Source organism: Coturnix japonica, chromosome 2 (assembly GCF_054131305.1).
Source record: "Coturnix japonica strain WE chromosome 2, WE-NBRP24, whole genome shotgun sequence".
Taxonomy (NCBI): domain Eukaryota; kingdom Metazoa; phylum Chordata; class Aves; order Galliformes; family Phasianidae; genus Coturnix; species Coturnix japonica.
Window position 1 is genome coordinate 22,684,789 of NC_140664.1, and position 18,817 is coordinate 22,703,605.

At 39.5% G+C, this 18,817-nt stretch overlaps 1 protein-coding gene across 1 annotated transcript; it reads right to left on the reverse strand.

Moving 5' to 3' along the window:
• Window positions 1-58: 58 nt before the first annotated feature.
• Window positions 59-17,057, reverse strand: RIPK2 (receptor interacting serine/threonine kinase 2). Its single transcript, XM_015855928.3, has 11 exons — window positions 16,761-17,057; window positions 15,193-15,346; window positions 14,070-14,225; window positions 11,302-11,459; window positions 10,142-10,191; window positions 9,648-9,809; window positions 6,150-6,235; window positions 5,907-5,996; window positions 5,182-5,284; window positions 1,379-1,558; window positions 59-656 (listed from the first exon to the last, which is right to left on the reverse strand). Exons 1-11 carry the CDS (start codon window positions 16,946-16,948, stop codon window positions 331-333), a joined length of 1,653 nt encoding a protein of 550 aa, XP_015711414.2. The 5' UTR covers window positions 16,949-17,057; the 3' UTR covers window positions 59-330.
• Window positions 17,058-18,817: the final 1,760 nt, after the last annotated feature.

Consider the following 18,817-nt stretch of genomic DNA (forward strand, 5'->3'; position numbering starts at 1 on the left):
GAACCAATATTGAGTTGTCTCTATCCTGTAAACTGGAAGGATACAGATAAGCAAAAAATATGTAAAACAAGTATAATTTAATGATTTTTCTTTGTCACATATAAACAAAGTAGCTGTATAAAATCAGTCCGCCAGTTTCAAGTTTTTGGCTTTCTGAATAAACTGCAACTGGTAACTCACCAAATGCAGCTTTGATAAACCCAGTGTCTTTGTTTGAGATTCTACCACCATGTAGTAAAGACAAATAAGTACAGATAAAAAGTACTATGTAGAAGCAAAGAGTTGTGTATTAAGAAATATTCACATGGCTTCAAACAGAAACAAATACATTTAAAGATGCAGTCTTAGAGAATTAGATACAATGTCTGGATAAGGTTGAAGTCCAAGCTGTTTGTTATCTTTCAACTTCTGTACTATAATTCTGGCAAACTCCTCTCCTTGGCTATCTGAGGTATCAAGTAGTTGTCGGACTTTTGATGTCCTTGTAGGTTTGGTGCTTATAAGTTCATAGTCTTCTTTCATGAGTAAAAATCTTGATAGAAGAGCATCCAGCGACTGATTCAAACATGCTTCAGTCATCTGATCAATAATTTCTTCTCTCTTACATTGGATCCATTGATGGGCTACATTCTGTTGTATGGTTTCCAAAACAAAATCTGAGATCAGGGAGAATAGAACAAAAAGAATAATAAAAATAAGATCAATTAATATTATAAACCTCTGATGATAAACAGTGCCATAAAACAAAGAATGATTTAAGACAGAGCTGTTTAAAAGTTCTTTTTGGTCAGACAGTCACATGGCTACTGTGTCGCATTTCATATTTAAAATGTTCTGATAATTGCAAAATGTGTTGGTTAGAATACTTTTTCTATTTGAATCACAGTACAGTTTGAATTGGAAGGCAATTTCAGGAGGTCACCCCATCTCAGGTTCTACTCAAAGCTGGGCCAATTAATAAGTCAAGTGGCTCAAGGCCTTTTCTGGATGAATTCTGAGCACCTCCAATAAAGGAACTTGTACATATTCCATAGTCAACCTGCTCTAGTGTATGACCCAACTTGGTAATAAAAGAGAGAGGTGTTAACTTCACTCCCCACTAGGATTTTTATTTAAGTCTAGTGAAAATGTCTCTGTAGTTTCCTGCATGTATTTCTTAAACTGAGGATTTAAACAGTGAAGAGCTGCAGATCCTCATATTCCCAGGAGTTCTCCACCACAGTAAATCCAAGATTCTGTATAGAGGGCTGAAGAATTACAGAAATAATTTATGACATGCTTTGTTTTCATTTTCAAGATAAAAACAGTTCCACTTTCTCCTTTGTACACATACATATTCACTATGTGGAACTTGGAATTAAATCAGTATTTGCTATACCTGAGGAAATTGGCGATGTCTGCAGCATACATGATGAAGAATGTGAGGCAACTGAAATATTCTTGTCAGATGAGGGAAGGCAACCGCATGGATGCACAAAAGGTTTGGCGCTTTGAGTTACGGAGAGATTTTCATCCACAGTCTGACAGCTGAGAGAGTGTGGAGCACCAGAATCTGCATCTTTAAGTTAAAAACAAAACAAAACTCAAAGCTGTAATACGTCTAGGTTCATTATGTTCATAAAATACAGTTAGTATTCAGAACATGTTCATAAAATAAGACATTAACACCCTAAGTTCGCTTCAAATACAGCACACCATTCATTCCATCTGTGTTCTGAGCACTTTTCTCTCCCTTGTCTTTAACCAGGGCTTGATAGTGGCTTTTGGGTCTTGTCTTATCTTGAAATAACACTGACACAATAAATGCAGTAGATGTGAACTATTGGAGCTCTGCTGAACAGACATTTGATGTGCAGACTGAAAGAACAAAATAATTATTTGAAATGTTTGGAAAGGTAGCTGCGAGTCAGTGTGAAAGCTAATTTATTTTGATGAATGGTGGTAACATAATAAAGAACAAAGAAAAGATTTAAAAAAGATTCAGGTGAAGGAAAAAAATACAAAGATCAATGGTGACATTCAGAGGTACATGAATAGAAGGTTTTGGTAGTTTTCTAAAGTAGCACATGCTTTCAAGAAAGCTTTGCATTAACTTTTTTGAGGAAGGTTAAAGGAGGGTACGTATTAATTTCTATTTTAAGATTTTTATAGCAGAAAAAAAAGATGCAGAGGGGCAGGAAAAGAGACAAAAAATAGCTGATAAGAAACAAATTACAGGGCATATACCTAACTCTCCATACAGCTCTCATTACAGATTTTCCAAGTGTTACTTGACAAGGAGCTCTGAAGATGTTAACTATGAACAAGAAACACAGATATAAAAATTCAAATGAGCGCCTGTCATGGTTTGATGGTTTCTCATTGATATTCCACATCATGCAGTATGCTGGGAGATAAAAGAGTTAATGCTGCAGTTCTGTGGATTGTCGGTATTTCCGAACTCTTGGTCTCAGAAGAGAAGAATGAACTACAACTCCCGGAAGACTTTATTTTTCGGTTTCTGTTCTCCATTCTGAGGGAAAAATAAAACTGACTGGGAGTCACAAAATTTCCCTCTTTGCTGCCTGTCTGTTTCGCCTACAGCATTAGAGTAAGGATTTCAGTTTTGGAAACTATCTCCTTCTCATTTTATTTACTAGTTTCAAATCCAATCATGTTGTATTATATTGTGTTGGCTTACGTTCCAATACTTTATTTAGTAAGTTTTTTTTTTGTTTGTTTTTTGTTTTCCTTAGCTTTTTGCCACCATTTTCCTTCATCCAGGTACATTTCCCTACCTTTCCTTTCCTGGGGCGTGGGTCCATGGATCCTTACACCCCATTGTCATGGGGGTTTGGCTGGGCCAAACCATGACAACATCTAGAAAAGCAATAAGATGTAGCTCCACACACAGCTTGGGATTTACAGCTACCTGACAAATGGGGAATTCTGAAAGTGTAAGCCTACATCAGAATGCTGACCTGTGGAAACATATGACTGCAAGGACAAAGAGCAGGAACAGGAAAATATAAATGAATGTATTACAATTGTTTAAATGAACTAGAAACCTCAATTCCAAATGGACTAGAACTCAAAGTAACTAGTATTTTATTTCATGAAGGGCAGAAAAAGTAAGTGGGACAGAGCTATGTACTGTGATGCAGTGGATACCATCTCTTGCATGAATGAGAGAGCATAAGGAGATAACTGTTATGAGCAAAAGAGCTTTAGAAAAGGATTTCAGCAAGCTCTGCTGGGACAGACTGTTGTAGATCTCTAGGCACACACAGATACAGCTGACACAGAAATAACAGAAGTGGAAACATGGTAGCATAAATACCAGATCTAGACTTTATACTAGGCCTAGTGATTTTGAGTTGAGATAAGGAATGAGTAGATTATTCTGTAGCAAAACTGTTCATAAGAAAAAAAAATATTCTAAAGATATATCAAGTACAGTTTTCATTTCAAACAGAAAACCATTGTTACTTTTTTTTTAAAATATATATTAGGAACAAAATTCTGCTAGCCACAGCTCAGCAATTCAATATAGAAGGACAGCAAGGACTAGTAGGATACCATGATAATAAAGAAGCTAATTTTACAATAAGCTCTTCAACAGAGCTTATTCAGTTTATGTAGCAAAACAAAGTGTATTAAGTGGTTACTCTCCCTAAGAGCCATGGGAAAAAAGGTAAGAGACCTACTTAACCCTAAACCAACAACCAAGAGCAAGTGCACAGAAGCTGGCTAAAAAACATAAAGGCTGCAAGCGGAAGACTTCCTAACACTGGAGGAGCAAGTTTCTGCAAAGACTCCTAAAGTATTACCAGAAGAAAAAAAGCAAACAAAACCTACAGTCATTAACTTCTGACTTAATACCTTGCCAAACTCATTTCTTGCCAGCAGCTACCTGGGAACAGATTTTTACCTGAAACAATCTTATCTTATTTTGGCAAAGAAAGAAGACTCTTGCTTTCCACTGTAAAACTATCTGATGAAGATACTGACAAAGTAATAATACATACTTTGTACCTGATTGTTTTATAAGCCTTTTTTAATGAAATGAATGCCTGTGATTGTTAAAGAACGAACAACAGCCCAACAGGCACACATAGACACTTAGTTATGTTAAGCATAACTGATGTACAGGTCTCCAAATTCTAAGAATGACTAAGAAGTATATGGAAAAATAATTTCTTTTGAAGAACATACCAGCACAGATATAAGCCATAGAAAGTGGCAGTACTTGTTTATACAGATGTATGACTTGAAAAAATAATACAATTCTATAATATGGAATCGTTGCAAGGAAGAGGACTTCAAAGATCAACTGCTTGACCTCTTCAGAGCTAAAAGTTAAAGCCTGTTATTGGGGATACTGTCCAAATGCCTCTTGAACACTGACAGGAACTGACCCCATCTCTAGGAAGCCTGTTGCAGCGTTTGATCACCTTCACGGTAAAGATGATAAGGGGTCATAAGAGGTGATAGCAATAAAAGATATGTACAGGTACTCTGCGAGCCAATCTCTGTTTATTGAAACCTTTTTATTTGTTGAATGAGAAATGATCTAGAAGTGGGCCTAGAATAGAAACTTTCTGTTTACTCAGCTGCAGAAACACCTCAAGATGTTTAGTCTTTTTATTTTTAGAAATACTTCAGAAGTGCTTAACTAAACTACCAAGATAATAAGCCAAGAAAACGGTACTGCTGCACTCACAACCCTTCAATAGGAAAATTAATGTTATGAGGATTCCTCAAAGTGACAGAAACAAAAAATATGAACTAAAATCCATTAGTTCTTCAGAATAATAAGCTGACAGTAATAAAACACATCTCTTTTCTGACACAGACATCCAGTAATCTAAAGGACAAGGGGGAATGGTTTTAAACTGAGACAGGGAAGGATTAGGTTGCATATAGAAGGAAGTTTTTCACACTGAGGGTGGTGACACACTGGAACAGGTTGCCCAAGAAGGTTGTGGATGTTCCATCCTGGAGGTATTCAAGGCCAGGCTGGATGTGGCTCTGGGCAGCCTGGTCTGGTGGTTGGCAACCCTGCACATAGCAGGGGGTTGAAACTACATGATCATTGCAGTCCTTTCCAGCCCAAGCCATTCTATGATTCTACAATGCAAATGCAATGCCACAATGGCAGCTACAATGGCAAATTAAATTTATATGAGTCATGGGTATTACCTGATGAGAGGATATTACACTGGGGAAGAGATTTGAGTCGTGATATATCTGGAGAGATACTCCGAAGAGGAAGTGCATCACAGTGTATGGAAGCAGATGTTTCCTGAAATTTTTCCAATTAATATTAATACCTTCAATAAATGACTGCATATTAAATAAATAACAAGTTTTAATGATTTGCAGAGCCCTTTCCCATCACTTTCTTTCACCTATGCTCTAAATACACAAACGACAATGCAATTAAAATACCTTTTGAGGTGGATGTTATACAAATGTCTCCTTGAAGCTGTGCTCAAAAAAATGTTATCCAGAGCTGACAGTAATTTTGTATACGAGTTTAAGAATCAAAAGAAGTGGCATTTTAAGAACTAAGATTTATTTTTAAATCTATATGATTTTATATAAGCAGGCGACACAAAAGCATAAGGGAGCACGAGAGAATCAGTTCCAATCTAACCTACAGACACTGCTGGATTCCTCAAGGGAATGGCTTTTCCACACATATAACATATACTGAACATGACCTTATTTCTGCTTAACCAGCCTAATTTGGCTATGCACATAACTGCATTCCATCTCAATCAGTGAATGTTAAACTTCTCTTTACTACACAGGAAACTAAACTGGAGAACGACCCCCTCTAAGACAATCCCCTTTTAAAGTTCTCGAGATCTTACTGCTTGTGACATACAAGGGAAGGACCACATTCAAGACCAAAAATTTACCTCTTGGGGATTCACTGGTATATTTAGAGATGATTTCTCCACAAACACTTTGTTTCCACTCTTGTGGATATACCGTGATTCATACTGTGACTAAAAGAGATATATGACATCATATTATACTTTTGCTTAGTTTAAGCCTGATACAAGACTAGAGGAATGTCAAATATTATATTTCTCTTAGCAAAGAAAAGCAAAGATGCCAATTTGTTTTAATCAGTCACAACTGTAACAAAAGTGACTTACCTTTGATCTCTTTAAGAGAATTACTGCTTCCAGGATAGCTATCTCATCAAATGTTCTCAGGACTGGTTCAAGGTCTATTAAGCACTCTGAACAAAGAAAGATGATTTGCTAAGTGGTGTAATATGGAAATCAAGTTTTCACATTGCTAAAGCTACTTTCTTACATTTATTTACTATATTTACTTATCATATGGAACTACTTATGTTGCTGAAAAGAAGTCCCTTGCTTTCACCTGTTACAACAGTCTGACATCATCAAAACAAACCCTGTTCTGACCTGGCTTTTTCAGCAGCCTAATTGAAAGACTCCAAGTCTTGCATTCCTGGAATGGACAGATTAACAGATTTGCTATATTTCAGGACAGACTCAACAAGTTTAGTCTGCCAAATGGGATCTAAAAACACAAGATCTCAGGATGGGTAGCTTTACTCCCACTCCAGCAGAAGTGCAAAGAATTACTGGAGGAAAACAAACAAGACTCCACTGCGATATCCGGAAGAGCTGCTGTGGAGATCTGTCACCAGGGGAGGTGGTGATAGTCAAAGCACTGTATTCATTGGATAAGACAAGTGATGGTATCTGAAAGCTCAGAGGCAGAAGCTAACATCATCTGCTTGCATAGGAAGCCATGTGACAGTTTAATAATCAAGAGACAGTCTACATGATGGTCCCTCATTTCCCAATGCTACAAGATTTCCAAAACAAATTATTTCAAATTTTTTTTTTTTGACACAAATGTCTCCTTGAAGCTGTGCTCAAACTTCAGGAAAGGATAACAATAGGTAACAACTTCTAGTGCACTTTCTATGAACTCCACTGACTCATCAAAATCCATTTACTGTAGTAGGAACCTGTGGCACTGCATCTTATTAATGTATTACCATAGTTTTTACTGTTTCACTGTAGTTCTCCCAGAATAGCTCTTGTTTAACTGGCACTTTCAAGACATACGTTCAGTAGTGGGATTCTTGTTCTCTTGCATCAGCTTACACAGAATCTGGTACTCCATTTCACAATGAAGTACTAGGACAGTTTTTATTGACTTTAATTAAACTGCAGGTACATGCTCCAAGACCACAGAATCAACAGAATTACAGAGGTATGCAGAAACAGGGGAATAAATAGTCTTTGTCCGTTCTTTATAAGGGACAGATGAGTTAACAAAACATTTCTATTTTAAGCATATTTAAAAAGGAAGGGAGGGGAGATGGGGGGGGGAGAAGCTGGGTGTTACTTTCTTTTTCCCTGTGCTGTGGTGAATGCAAAATTTCCCAATCAGTGAACTTCACTTCCCTTAATTTTGAAAAACATTTCTAACTTCCTCATTCTTTTTATGATAGTAAAGGGAAAGCAACGCATGTTCTCTTCAAAGACCACATTAATTCAGGTACTGCATAGAACCAAAGACAGTTCATACAGTACATCTATCCCAGGTAATTACTCCTCCTGTGTGACCATTGACTTGGGCTGTCATTTTATTTTGAGTAACAGACATAAGAAAGCAAGAATACTAAAGGAAGTACTGTGACATGTCTACTTATTTTTAAAAATATTATAAATAGATTTACTTACTCAGGGAAAAAAAAAATAATTAAACAGTCCATGATTTAATACCCTATAAACCAGACTCATACAAAATAAATGAACATTTCAGAGAATACTTTTATGGCAAAGAAAAAATGCTTCGAAAGTGGACAAAATTCTTTTTGGACTCCAAACTTTGAACATAAAGACGATAAATCTGTTTGGTTGCATTCTGTTTAGTTCTATTTTTCTGCAAAACTGGTCCAAAGAGTGAAGTTACAACCACTTATTTCTTAGCTGTCTGATTAGCATTATTCTAGTATACTGAAGTTTTATAAAGGGTTTTAAAATAGCAATCATTTCATTCAGCAAATCTTCAAATGAGGTGCTTGGATTACTGTCCACTCTACTTGTAAGGAGCAATATACAACTCATAGGTTTATTTCAAAAAAGAACCTAAAAGTTTAGCAGATGACTGTTGAGCAAACCCAGAATTCCCAGCTTCCTCTCAAATAACGTGGAACTCTAAGACAAGTTTATTTTTTTCGGTCCAGATTTTGAATTATAATTAATAGCTAAGAGGCAGGAGGAGAACTGAAGCCATGATGGCAGCAGAGAAGCAAGAATCAAGAAGATCGGTTGCAAGGCTAATAAGCCATTTTAAAGCATTGCATCAAATTAAAACATTATATACTGTGTGAAAGAAAAGCTTTTCAAAAGCACTTATATGTATCTGATCGAGTTTGAAGACCAGATCTTGGGGTAGAATACAGCAAAAGCTAGAAGAGTGAAACGTGAGCATTCAGGTAATGAAATATATTGTTTATACTGAAAATAAAAGGATTAGGATAAAAGAAAAAACAAGATACTATAATTGCTGTTGATAAAGAGGATGGATGAAATACTCCTTTCATACCAGGGAGATTTTACACATGGTACAAAGAGACATGGTTTAATGATGGGAATAGATCATGATCATAATGACAGTTGGACTGGATGATCTTGAAGTTCTTGAAGTTCTTGAAGTTCTTTTCCAGCCTAGACAGTCTATGATTCTATTGGTGACTATGCCAACCCTAATAAGATTTCACAACTAAAAACTTGGTGATGACTTTCAGCCTATGTTTTTATAGAGCTGCTGTTGCACACAGAGCCAGAAATCACAAAAATATTTAGCAGCTTTTCGTATTAGGGAGAAACTGGTATAGGGAGTATATCTAGGCTCAGTGCACATGCTTGTTAAGCATGACAAACCCAGGCTTGATTTCAAAACAGAATTTCTCTAGTTAACAACATGCCATGCTAATCTCTGCAAGCTCACTCTTCAATCTTCAGCTCTAAATTACATAATTCATTGGAAAAAGGCTGAAGTTACCTATATATAGACAAGAAACTACAGAAAGATTAAAAGGTACCTCTGTGGCCTCAACAACCAAAGTTTGAGTGAAAAAGATTCATCCATGCAAACATACAGAAATAAAGTGAAGTTACAGTAGCTCATCTGATGTGCAATGATTTGCTGCTTTGCCAGCTCTTACAAAACCCACAGCACTCACTCTATGTATTTCACTCATTCTACTCCCTCTTCTGAAAATAAATAAAATATTCCCTTCAACAATAATGGACTATTGTTAAAAATGGGTGTATATATATATTAAAGATATATATATATCTTAAAAAGCACAATACGTTAAACAAACCATGGTTCGGTTTACAGGAAAATTAGAGATGGCACATGTAGGAGACTCCAACTAACAAATTGTTATTATGGCACACATAGCTCCGTTCGTAAAAATTAGTTGATACACATGATGGAACCAGACAAGAATTGCACACAATTTGACTGAGCAGAGATGAATTTTCTGACATTTTTGTCATTTCCATTTAGCAACTACACCCTTACTCTATATGTAATAAATGAGACAAAAAGCTGGCAATTTTAAGAACTGTATTCATTTTGCAAAGTAAACTTACTTAAGAACGATGGTCTTTCATCTGGGTTTTGTGCCCATCCACTCTCTATCAATCTTATGACAAGAGCTCGATGCGGAATGTCCATTGATAAGCTTGTTTCACTTAAGTCTAGTCGCTGTCCTTGTGACACACTATACATTATCTGCAAGGGGTTTATAACTTCTGTCAAAATAGACATCGTGCTTTCATTAGAAATATATGCAAAATAAATAGCTCACTGTAGGAAGAATAATTAAGATTGCAGTCGTAATATTTACATTTCACCAAAATAAGGCTTTCCTCTTTTAAAAGAATTCAAAATACATTTTTTTCTTATCAATATTATAATTTGAAAAAGAGTCAAATCTGAGAAGTAACTCAATTACTTCTTGAACAGGTTCACAAATAGGATTATCATGAAGCAATCCCTGAAATGAAGTTCTGAGGAATCCAGGTCACTGGAACAGCCTACACCTAAAGCTAGAAAAATAAATTACAAGAAAACATGGCCTTACCTTCAAATGGGTGTTTCCTTGACATCACTTCCCATATAATAATTGCAAAACTGTTTAAAGTGTAAAAAGTATAGAAGACGTTGTTTTAGATTACCAACACTTACTGAAATAATATAGAATCATAGAATTGCACAGGTTGAAAAAGACCTTCAAGTTCATCACGTCGAACAACAGCCTAACCATACTATCCAAACTCTAACAACCCTCTTCTAAATCATGTCCCCTGAGCACCACAACCAAATGGTTTTTAAGCACATTCAGGGATGGCGACTCAACCACCTTCCTGGGGAGCCTATTCCAGTGCTTAACAACCCTTTCTGTAAAGAAGCTTTGCCTGATATCCAACCAAAACCTCCCCTAACATGACTTGAGGCCATTTCCCCTCAAGAGACAAACCCTGCTCTCCCCGTTATCAACCTTTCAGGTATTTGAAGAGAGCAATAAAGTCTCCCCCTCAGCCTCCTCTTCCACAATTGCTCAAATAACCTTTGAGCTGTCCAACCTTCTTCAAAGTAGCTGATCATAACTCTAACATCCTAAGAGCCATTCTATTTACTTGTACAGGTAGCCACAACTCCACTACTTTCAGCTATGACTCAGAGCTGAATGAAGCAAATCTACCCAAACCTCATTACAGTAAATTATTCCTTCAGGAGATGGTTTGCTATTCAGAGACACAGAGATCTCTGGAACTCCTCTAAATCCATTACTCTTTATTTTCTTAACTCCTTTCAAATAATAATAAAATATATATATATATATATATATATATATATATATATATATATAATAATTTAAAAAATCTTCCTTTCCAATCCATTCTGCAAATTATGTTAATACATACAAATTACAGAGGTGTGTGAATTCAGCTAATGAACAGTTTTTTTCTTTCCTACTCTGTATGCATATACTCTCACTCACAGGAACTAGTCTTGTTGGTCTCTTTTGACAGTTCCAGTCGAATTACTAGAGCATCACATTTGTCACAGTGTTTCCTAGAGAAATGCGTAACCTACAATTCCAGCTACCAGTTGATTCTTCTTTCCCAATTCACTTTGCTTAGATTTTTATTACGTTACTGAAAACATGTTAAAGTCTAATTTCAGCAACTCAGATGCGAATTCAGATTGCAAAATCCCCTTGAAGTCATTATAGGTTACCTGTAAATATCGTGTTTCACACTCGCCCGAGTTTTCTGACTGGGATTGTAATCTTCAGGGGGCATGTAGACAATGGTCCCTCCTTCTGGCAAGGAAGTTTCACTGCGTGACTGTGACATGGATATGACACGCCATTTTGACATGCCAAAATCCGCAATCTGGAAAGGACAGAGCAGTTGTTCTGAAAAACACATTTATCTGTTAACCCCTGTTACAAATTCCTGAAATACATCTGAAAGAACTGGTTGTTTGCAGTCCTTAACCTGACATGAAGTATGCATTTGGCTTAGAGACAGGAAACACCAGCTTCACTTCAGAAAACATTCCCAGTTCGTGACTCATGTCACTCCTACAGCACTGCCCTATCCTGTTGTTCTTTTAAGAAAGGTTCATATACTCCGTGGCTGTGGAATCTCTTGTGGAAATCTGTCCCAATTCAAAGAATCATAGAATAGCCTGGATTGAAAAGGACCACAATGATCATCTAGTTTGAGCCCCCCTGCTATGGGCAGGGTCACCAACCACCAGTTTTTGTTGCCAGACATCCACAAATCATGATCAAGACGTATGACCAGGTTATGGGTGGAGAGCTGCACAGATTAAGAATAAAACCACTAGCAGAGCTCCCAGTGTCCAGCATCCAGGGGAGAAAGTTATATATCGCAGAATGGCTGAGGACGGAAAGAACCTTAAAGATCATCTAACTCCAGACACTCTGCTGTAAGTAGGCTTGATCAGACTGCCCAGGGCCCCATAAAACATGACCTCCAACACCCTCAGGAATGAGGAATCCACAGCTTCTCTGGGCAACCTGTTCCAGTGCATCACCACTGATTAAAAAAAAAATCTCTTCCTAACAACCAACCTACATTTCCCTTCTTTCAGTTTAAAATGATTCCTCTTTGTACCCTCATTGGTACCCCACTGGCTTGTACGCTCCCTTCAAGAATAGGAAAGACAGAACGAGGTCTCCCTAGAATCTTCTGTTCTCCAAGCTAAACAAATGAAACTCCCTCTGCCTTTCCGCAAAGGAAAATGCCAGCAATGAACTCTGGGCTTTTTCAGCATTTCTATTAGAGTAAAATAAGTTTCAAAATGCCTCTGTGAGTACTTAAGGTAACAGAAACAAACTTTCTGGAGAGCATAAACCATATCCTTTTTCCTCTACGGCTCAGTCATATCAAGCCTTCCTTGCTGTAGCTGGTCAGGTTATCTTGCTCATTCAGTACATCTGGCATAGTCAGAAACAGACTATGAATTGTGTTCCTTTCATACACATGCAATACTCTTCCAGGTCAGCATGTGTGATAACCTTCATTCAATTTCTTGTCAGCTGTCCTAAATTAGAGAATCACAGAATAGAATAATAGAATGGCTTGGGTTGGAAGGGACCTCAGTGATCATCAAGCTCCAAGCCCCCTGCTGCAGGCAGGGCTGCCAACCTTCACATTTAATACTAGACCAATCATACTTCACCCAAAGTGCTCTAAGCAAAGCAACTGTTTATATGTGGTCAGGCAGAGCACCAGAATGCACCAGTGTTGCTAGGGGTTAAAAAAACTGGATTCTGTGGATTATTTGGGCCAGTTCCTAGTCAGGTTTATCAGGAAGCTTGAGAGACAGTGATACTGGCACAGCTGAGTGGGAGGAGGTGTGAGCTGCTGAGGGAGTGAGTGAAGGGAAAGCTGTGTAAGCTGCCCTGCTGCCAAGAAAAACCTCTTTGCAATGGAGAAAGAAGAGACTGGCACTGTGTCTTTGATATTTGCTCAAAGGACTACAGAATCAGAAAGATTAATCTCACGGAAACCACTGAAGCAGAAGCCATTCAAGTATGAATTAAGATATCTCTTATTTCTCACTTACTTTGAATAGTACATTCTACCAATTTTAAAAACAAAGTTTCGATTCATTCAAAAAAGTCTCTTGCAATTATATAAGCACATAACTTTAGCCAGAAGTTCTTTTAATCTCTTGTTCACATAATGGAAATGATACTCAAAAAGGCACAACTGAAGTTTTGAACTAGTATTGCTTCTTCATACATGCTTGCTTGCTCTAGGAGCTTGGCAAGATCCATCTCTCAGCATGTTCAACTTTCAGAGTTACATTTTACACATTCTTACAGACATAGCTACCAGGGAAAGCTGACATCAGAAAGCATCACTGCTATTCAGTAACATCTATACAGAATCATAGAATCCTCTATGCTGCAAGGGAACTTTAAAGATCACCCAGCCCAGCTCTATGCAATGAACAATGTCATCCACAGTTAGGTCAAGTTGCTCAGAGCCTAGTCCAGCCTGATCTTGAAAGTGTCCCTGTGCAACCTGGTGTAGGGATCCTGCTTTAGCAGGGGGGTTGGACTCGATGATCTCTAGAGTTCCCTTCCAACCCCTACAATTCTGTGATTCTGTGACAAGGCATCACTGGGCAACCTGTTCTAGCATCTCCTCATTCCCACAGTAAATGACTTTTTCCTAAACCGAAATCTACTCTCCTTAAGTTTGAAAGCAACTTCATATGAACTTCTATACCGCAAGCAGTTCATATTATGGAGTTCTGGTCTTTTTAGATGGATCAGATTCACACTTGAGCAAAAAAGCATTTAAAGAAAAAAAATAAAAGTTCTGTCTGCAAGGATACAAGTAAAACATCTGGCATACAACTATAACCCCTCTCCATAGCCATGACCTCACTCTTCCTCTACTGTAATTAAACACTTGGGCTCATTCTGGGTGCTGAAGAACATCAGTACTAGATAACTCTACCTTGACATGAAACTCATCATCCAATAAAATATTCTGGGTTTTCAAGTCATGGTGCAGCAGCGGAGGATTCATGTTGTGCAAATAGTTCACTCCCAAAGCAATTTCATAAAGAATGCGGTATCTCAGGCACCAGGCAATGTCAGGATACATATCTTTCTGCCAAAATAAAACCACAAAACCAGAATATATCGACATGGAAGGTAGCAGAAAGGCTTTAATTAAGAAGAAAGTGAGTTGGAAAAGCAGTAATTGTTTAAAACTTACATTACATTAACTGCACATTGATATTGGTTGGCTGTTATAAACAAATACATAAACATAACAATGGGGTGTTATCGTTCCATTCCCTAGCATTCATTCAGTAGTTGATGAGTGCTATTTATTATGTCTTAACAGGACACTTACACTATTATTCATAATTACTCATGAGGAAACATGAATTACAGATTAACTCCCATATGAAACCAGTAATCTATAGATACTGCACAAAGAAAGGCAAGAATCATTTCTCCAGCTGACACTAGGAGAAGGAGGGGGAAACCATAGTGAAACTAAGCACAAAATGCTACCTTCAGAAATACAAATACAACAACAAAAAGACAGGAAAGCTAACATCTTAAAAATTACATTGACATTAATGTGTAGCTGAACTCTGTAAGGCACAACCAGGTACTGATAAAGCACATAGAAGAGGCTGCAGTGCTGTTGAGACAGCAGCAGAAGCTTTAGAGCAGCAACAGTGAATGCTTGGACCAAGGAAGTGGGAACAGCTGAGAGCTCAGCACAGGTCAACAATGTTGACGGTAACACTCGGACTGAAATCCAAATTAAAGTATTTCAGTTTCCCGTTAGAAAACAAAGATTTTATACAGTAATTCATCCTTTAGCTTGTGATATAGATCATGACATTAAAGGAAAAAGTGCAATAACTAGCATCTATTAAGTCTGCCTGCCTTTTTGTGATACACAAGGCCTACATGAGCAACAAAAACTACTAGTAAGAGTGACTGCCCTTCAATTTGTAACATTAATAGTACAGTTATTGTAGTATTTCCCTTAAGAATGGAAATCAGAGCATCTGAAACAACCAGAGGCTGCACTTGAAGACTGTGGGAACACTTACCCCATGTAATAGCTGGTTCAGTGATCCATTTGCCATGTATTCTGTTACAATCCCCAGAAAGTCAGGCTCATTGCAAATTCCCAAGATTGGCAGAATGTAACTAAACCTGGCTTTGTGCAGTATCTCTGCTTCTTTTAGAAGGTGGTTTCTATCACTTGAAAAGAAAACCAACAAGTAAGGTTACCTTGCTTACAACACTGGGAAACAAGCATATACAGTCCAGTTTCCCCATTCCATCTTACTTGTCTTACTGCCCACCTTCAAATACAGTGGCACACTATTTGTCTTAAGGCTTACCTTACACTTTTCTAGCTGTTTCAGAGCACTATGACACTGCTTTGTGCCAAAATAATACTTTGAATGACCAATCATGTTACATTTTCATCTTAATTGTTCCTTCAGGTGTGCCCCTGCTTGGATTGCCCTCTGGAAAATAAACACTTGATGGCCCAGGAAACAGAGACTGACCTCACAATGCTTGAACACCTAAATTTGGTAGTATGAATGTTCTTTCTTACAGTCAAACCTATTTACATGCATGAATTTGATGCACCTTCACCAATTCAGACCTTGTAGCTTACAGAAAAAATAGGTAATACGGAGGTATGTTAAACTAAAGCTGACTGCTGATACTTGTTTACATGATGGAAAAAAACCCAACCATCTATTATGAGAAAGTACAGGAAGTGATCCAATTAAAATGGCTCGCTTCAGGAAAAACATGAAACAACAAGCTCTGCTCCCTTTTCCTTTCTCTCTCTAGCACAAACTAGGTTTGGGAAAGTCAGGGGTTTTCCCAGATCATGAGGCACATCTGCATGGGATTCGGCTGTAACCAGGAAGCAGGTTGCAACACTTGGAGGTTTATCCCTGTGCATGGAATTCACTACACCTGCCTGCTCACCAAGGGCACTGTGTAACGCCCACAAAAGCACAGCAAACAACAGCTCTCTGCTGACCTTGCTTTAAGTAATGACCAAAATTAGAGAAACATCAATAAGTTTAAGAGCAGAGAACATAAATACTTCTGCCTAAAAACAAAGCTGAGATTCTGGCAAGATGTCAGAGATAAGGGCCTGTATACACATGGCTGTTCTAAGCTACCAAACCCCTCATAGCATCTGGGTCACAAGACCAGAAGTCTTCTGAGCTCATTCACAGTCTGTCAGGGTGAAACTGAAACACATCAAGTGAGGAACAGCTCAGAAGTTTTTACCCACACCCATGTCACACTGCTGAGTGTGGGCACACTCGCAATGCCTGAGCAGAGTTGTTTCTCCTAACTGCCTAAAACTAGACCAAAGAAACCTAAGGTAGTAAAGATGAAGATGCTGCACCCTCCTATGGAGCGTCAGCGCATACAAGGAAACACGGTCTCATACCTACTACTTTAAATCAGCTTCTCTCAGCACTGTGAGACAAATAAGATACCTGACGCCGACAGAGGCTGAGTGCCCACACCGCCCTTCCCAACAGCCGACACACAGGAAGCACCGGAGCTGCTCAGCCCTCCCCCGCCCCACGTAAAGACACGCTGACCCCGGGACACCCCGTCCCCGCTCCCCTACCTGTCTAGCAGCGGTCCTTGCAGGCACTTGAGGGCCACCGGGACCCTCCAGTCGGCGTGGCGGGCGGCGGACACGGTGCCGTAGGCGCCGCGGCTGAGGAAGCGCAGGTCCGGCAGCTTGCTGGAAGAGATGGCGGGCAGCGCGCTGCTGATGGCGTCCGCCCGGCCGCCTCCCTCCCCGCCGCTCATTCTCGCACTGCGTCGCGGGGAGTAGCTGAGACCGGCCGTGCTTATACCGGGCACAACAGACTCGTAGTACCCCGACCCGACTGCTCCCGCCGTGGGCGCCCCACCTCAGTCCGCCTCCTCCCAGGGAGGAGTGGCTTCCCGTCCCCAGAGCTTCCCGGGCTGGGCGAAGTGGACGCGCCGTGGTCAGCAGGGTGGGGGTGTTAGGAGCGTGGTGTGGTGGTAGTGAGCGTCCGTATGGAGCGGGCTGGGACCACAGTGCCCTCAGGGCTGCGTTTGCTCATTTCAGGAGCCTGTAGAGATGGCTGAGTTTGTGGCTTCCTTCCATTTTTCCTCCCAGTAGCGGGCAGGGATCGGATAACAAGGGAGATGATCAGGGGCTGGAGCACCTCCCCTATGAGGACAGGCTGAAGGAGTTGGGCTTGTTCAGCCTGGAGAAGGTTGCGGGGTGACCTCATTGCAGCCTTTCAATACCTGAAGGGAACTTACACCCAGGAGGGGAGTAAACTCTTCGAAAGGGCTGACAATAGCAGGACTAGGGGAAATGGTTTTAAGTTAAAAGAGGGAAGATTTAGGTTGGATGTTAGGGGGAAGTTCTTCACTAGGAGAGTGGTGAGGCCCTGGAACAGGCTGCCCAGGGAGGTTGTGGATGCCCCGTCCTTGGAGGTGTTCAAGACCAGGTTGGACGGGGCCCTGGGCAACCTGATCTAGTAAATGTGTATGTTTGGTGGCCCTGCCAGGCAGGGGGGTTGGAACTACATGATCCTTGAGGTCCCTTCCAACCCGGGTCATTCTGTGATTCTGTGGGAGAGAAACCAGGTGCTGAGACTGTGGTTGTGTGTGATGCATCGTGGCATGTGCTGAAGGCACAACAGTTGTTTCTCACTTCAGTGTCTTGGAGCATGTCTGGTGCATTTACCTAATAAAGCTTTGCTGTATTTTTTCTGGTTTTCTTAACATCGTGGAGGATTCATGCCCTCTAAGTGCTGCAGCATTATGGACATACTGATAGAAAGCATGACGTACTCTGTCTTCAGCTTTCACTTGGTCCTTGTTTTTCAGACATATCAGATGGTTTCCTAAAAGCATAATTTCATGGCAGTCTTTGTAGTAATCAGGTTTTACGTGCTGATTTACTTACACACCTCTGTTTTCGACACATCTGTAGCACAGTTTCATAGAATCATAAAACGCCTTAAGCTAGAAGGACCTTAAAGACCATCTAGTTCCAACCTCCTGTTTGCTGCCCATCAAATCAAGCTGTCGAGGGCTCCACCCAGCATGGCTTTGCACACCTTCAGGGATGGGGCATCTTCTTACCTGGGCAGTATGTCCTGGGTGCTCACCACCCTCTAAGTGAAAAATTTCATCCTAATATCTAATCTAGCATTCCCCTCTTTTAGTTTAAATCTCCCTTTGACTCCTGATGGTAGCACTCTGGTCAGCTGCTTAGGTTTTGTTGGCACACCAAAGCAGAAGTTCCAAAAAGATAAATTGGGGACTTAAAGTTCCCAATGGGAGGGGCTGCTGAGGGAAAAATCAGGGTAAAATACTGTTGCTTTGGGAAACCCCCCTTTTTGCCTTTTGTAAATATAAACGCGTTGTCAGATAATATCAGATAACTGATTTAAGAATTCATCATTGAAGTGATGTGGCATAAATTGCAGCTAGAACACAAAGTAATTCCAGTATAAATAAAATTGTGTGTGTGGCGTTTGGATTTTTAGGTTAATTGCACAATTGTCTTTCAATCAGTGTTGCAATTGCAGTCAGGAAAGCCATGTAACAATATCTGCGGTTCTTTTTTTTTTGTAGATTGGTTCACTGCTTCATCACAGAATCACAGAATGGTCCAGGCTGGAAGAGACCTCA

Coding starts and splice junctions, on each gene's coding strand:
- RIPK2 (XM_015855928.3), bottom strand. CDS start 16,948: ATGAGCGGCGGGGAGGGAGGCGGCCGGGCGGACGCCATCAGCAGCGCG. Junction 10,192..11,301: donor GTGAAACACGATATTTACAG/GTAACCTATAAT, acceptor CACTTTAAACAG/TTTTGCAATTATTATATGGG. Junction 5,997..6,149: donor TTCTCTTAAAGAGATCAAAG/GTAAGTCACTTT, acceptor TATCTCTTTTAG/TCACAGTATGAATCACGGTA.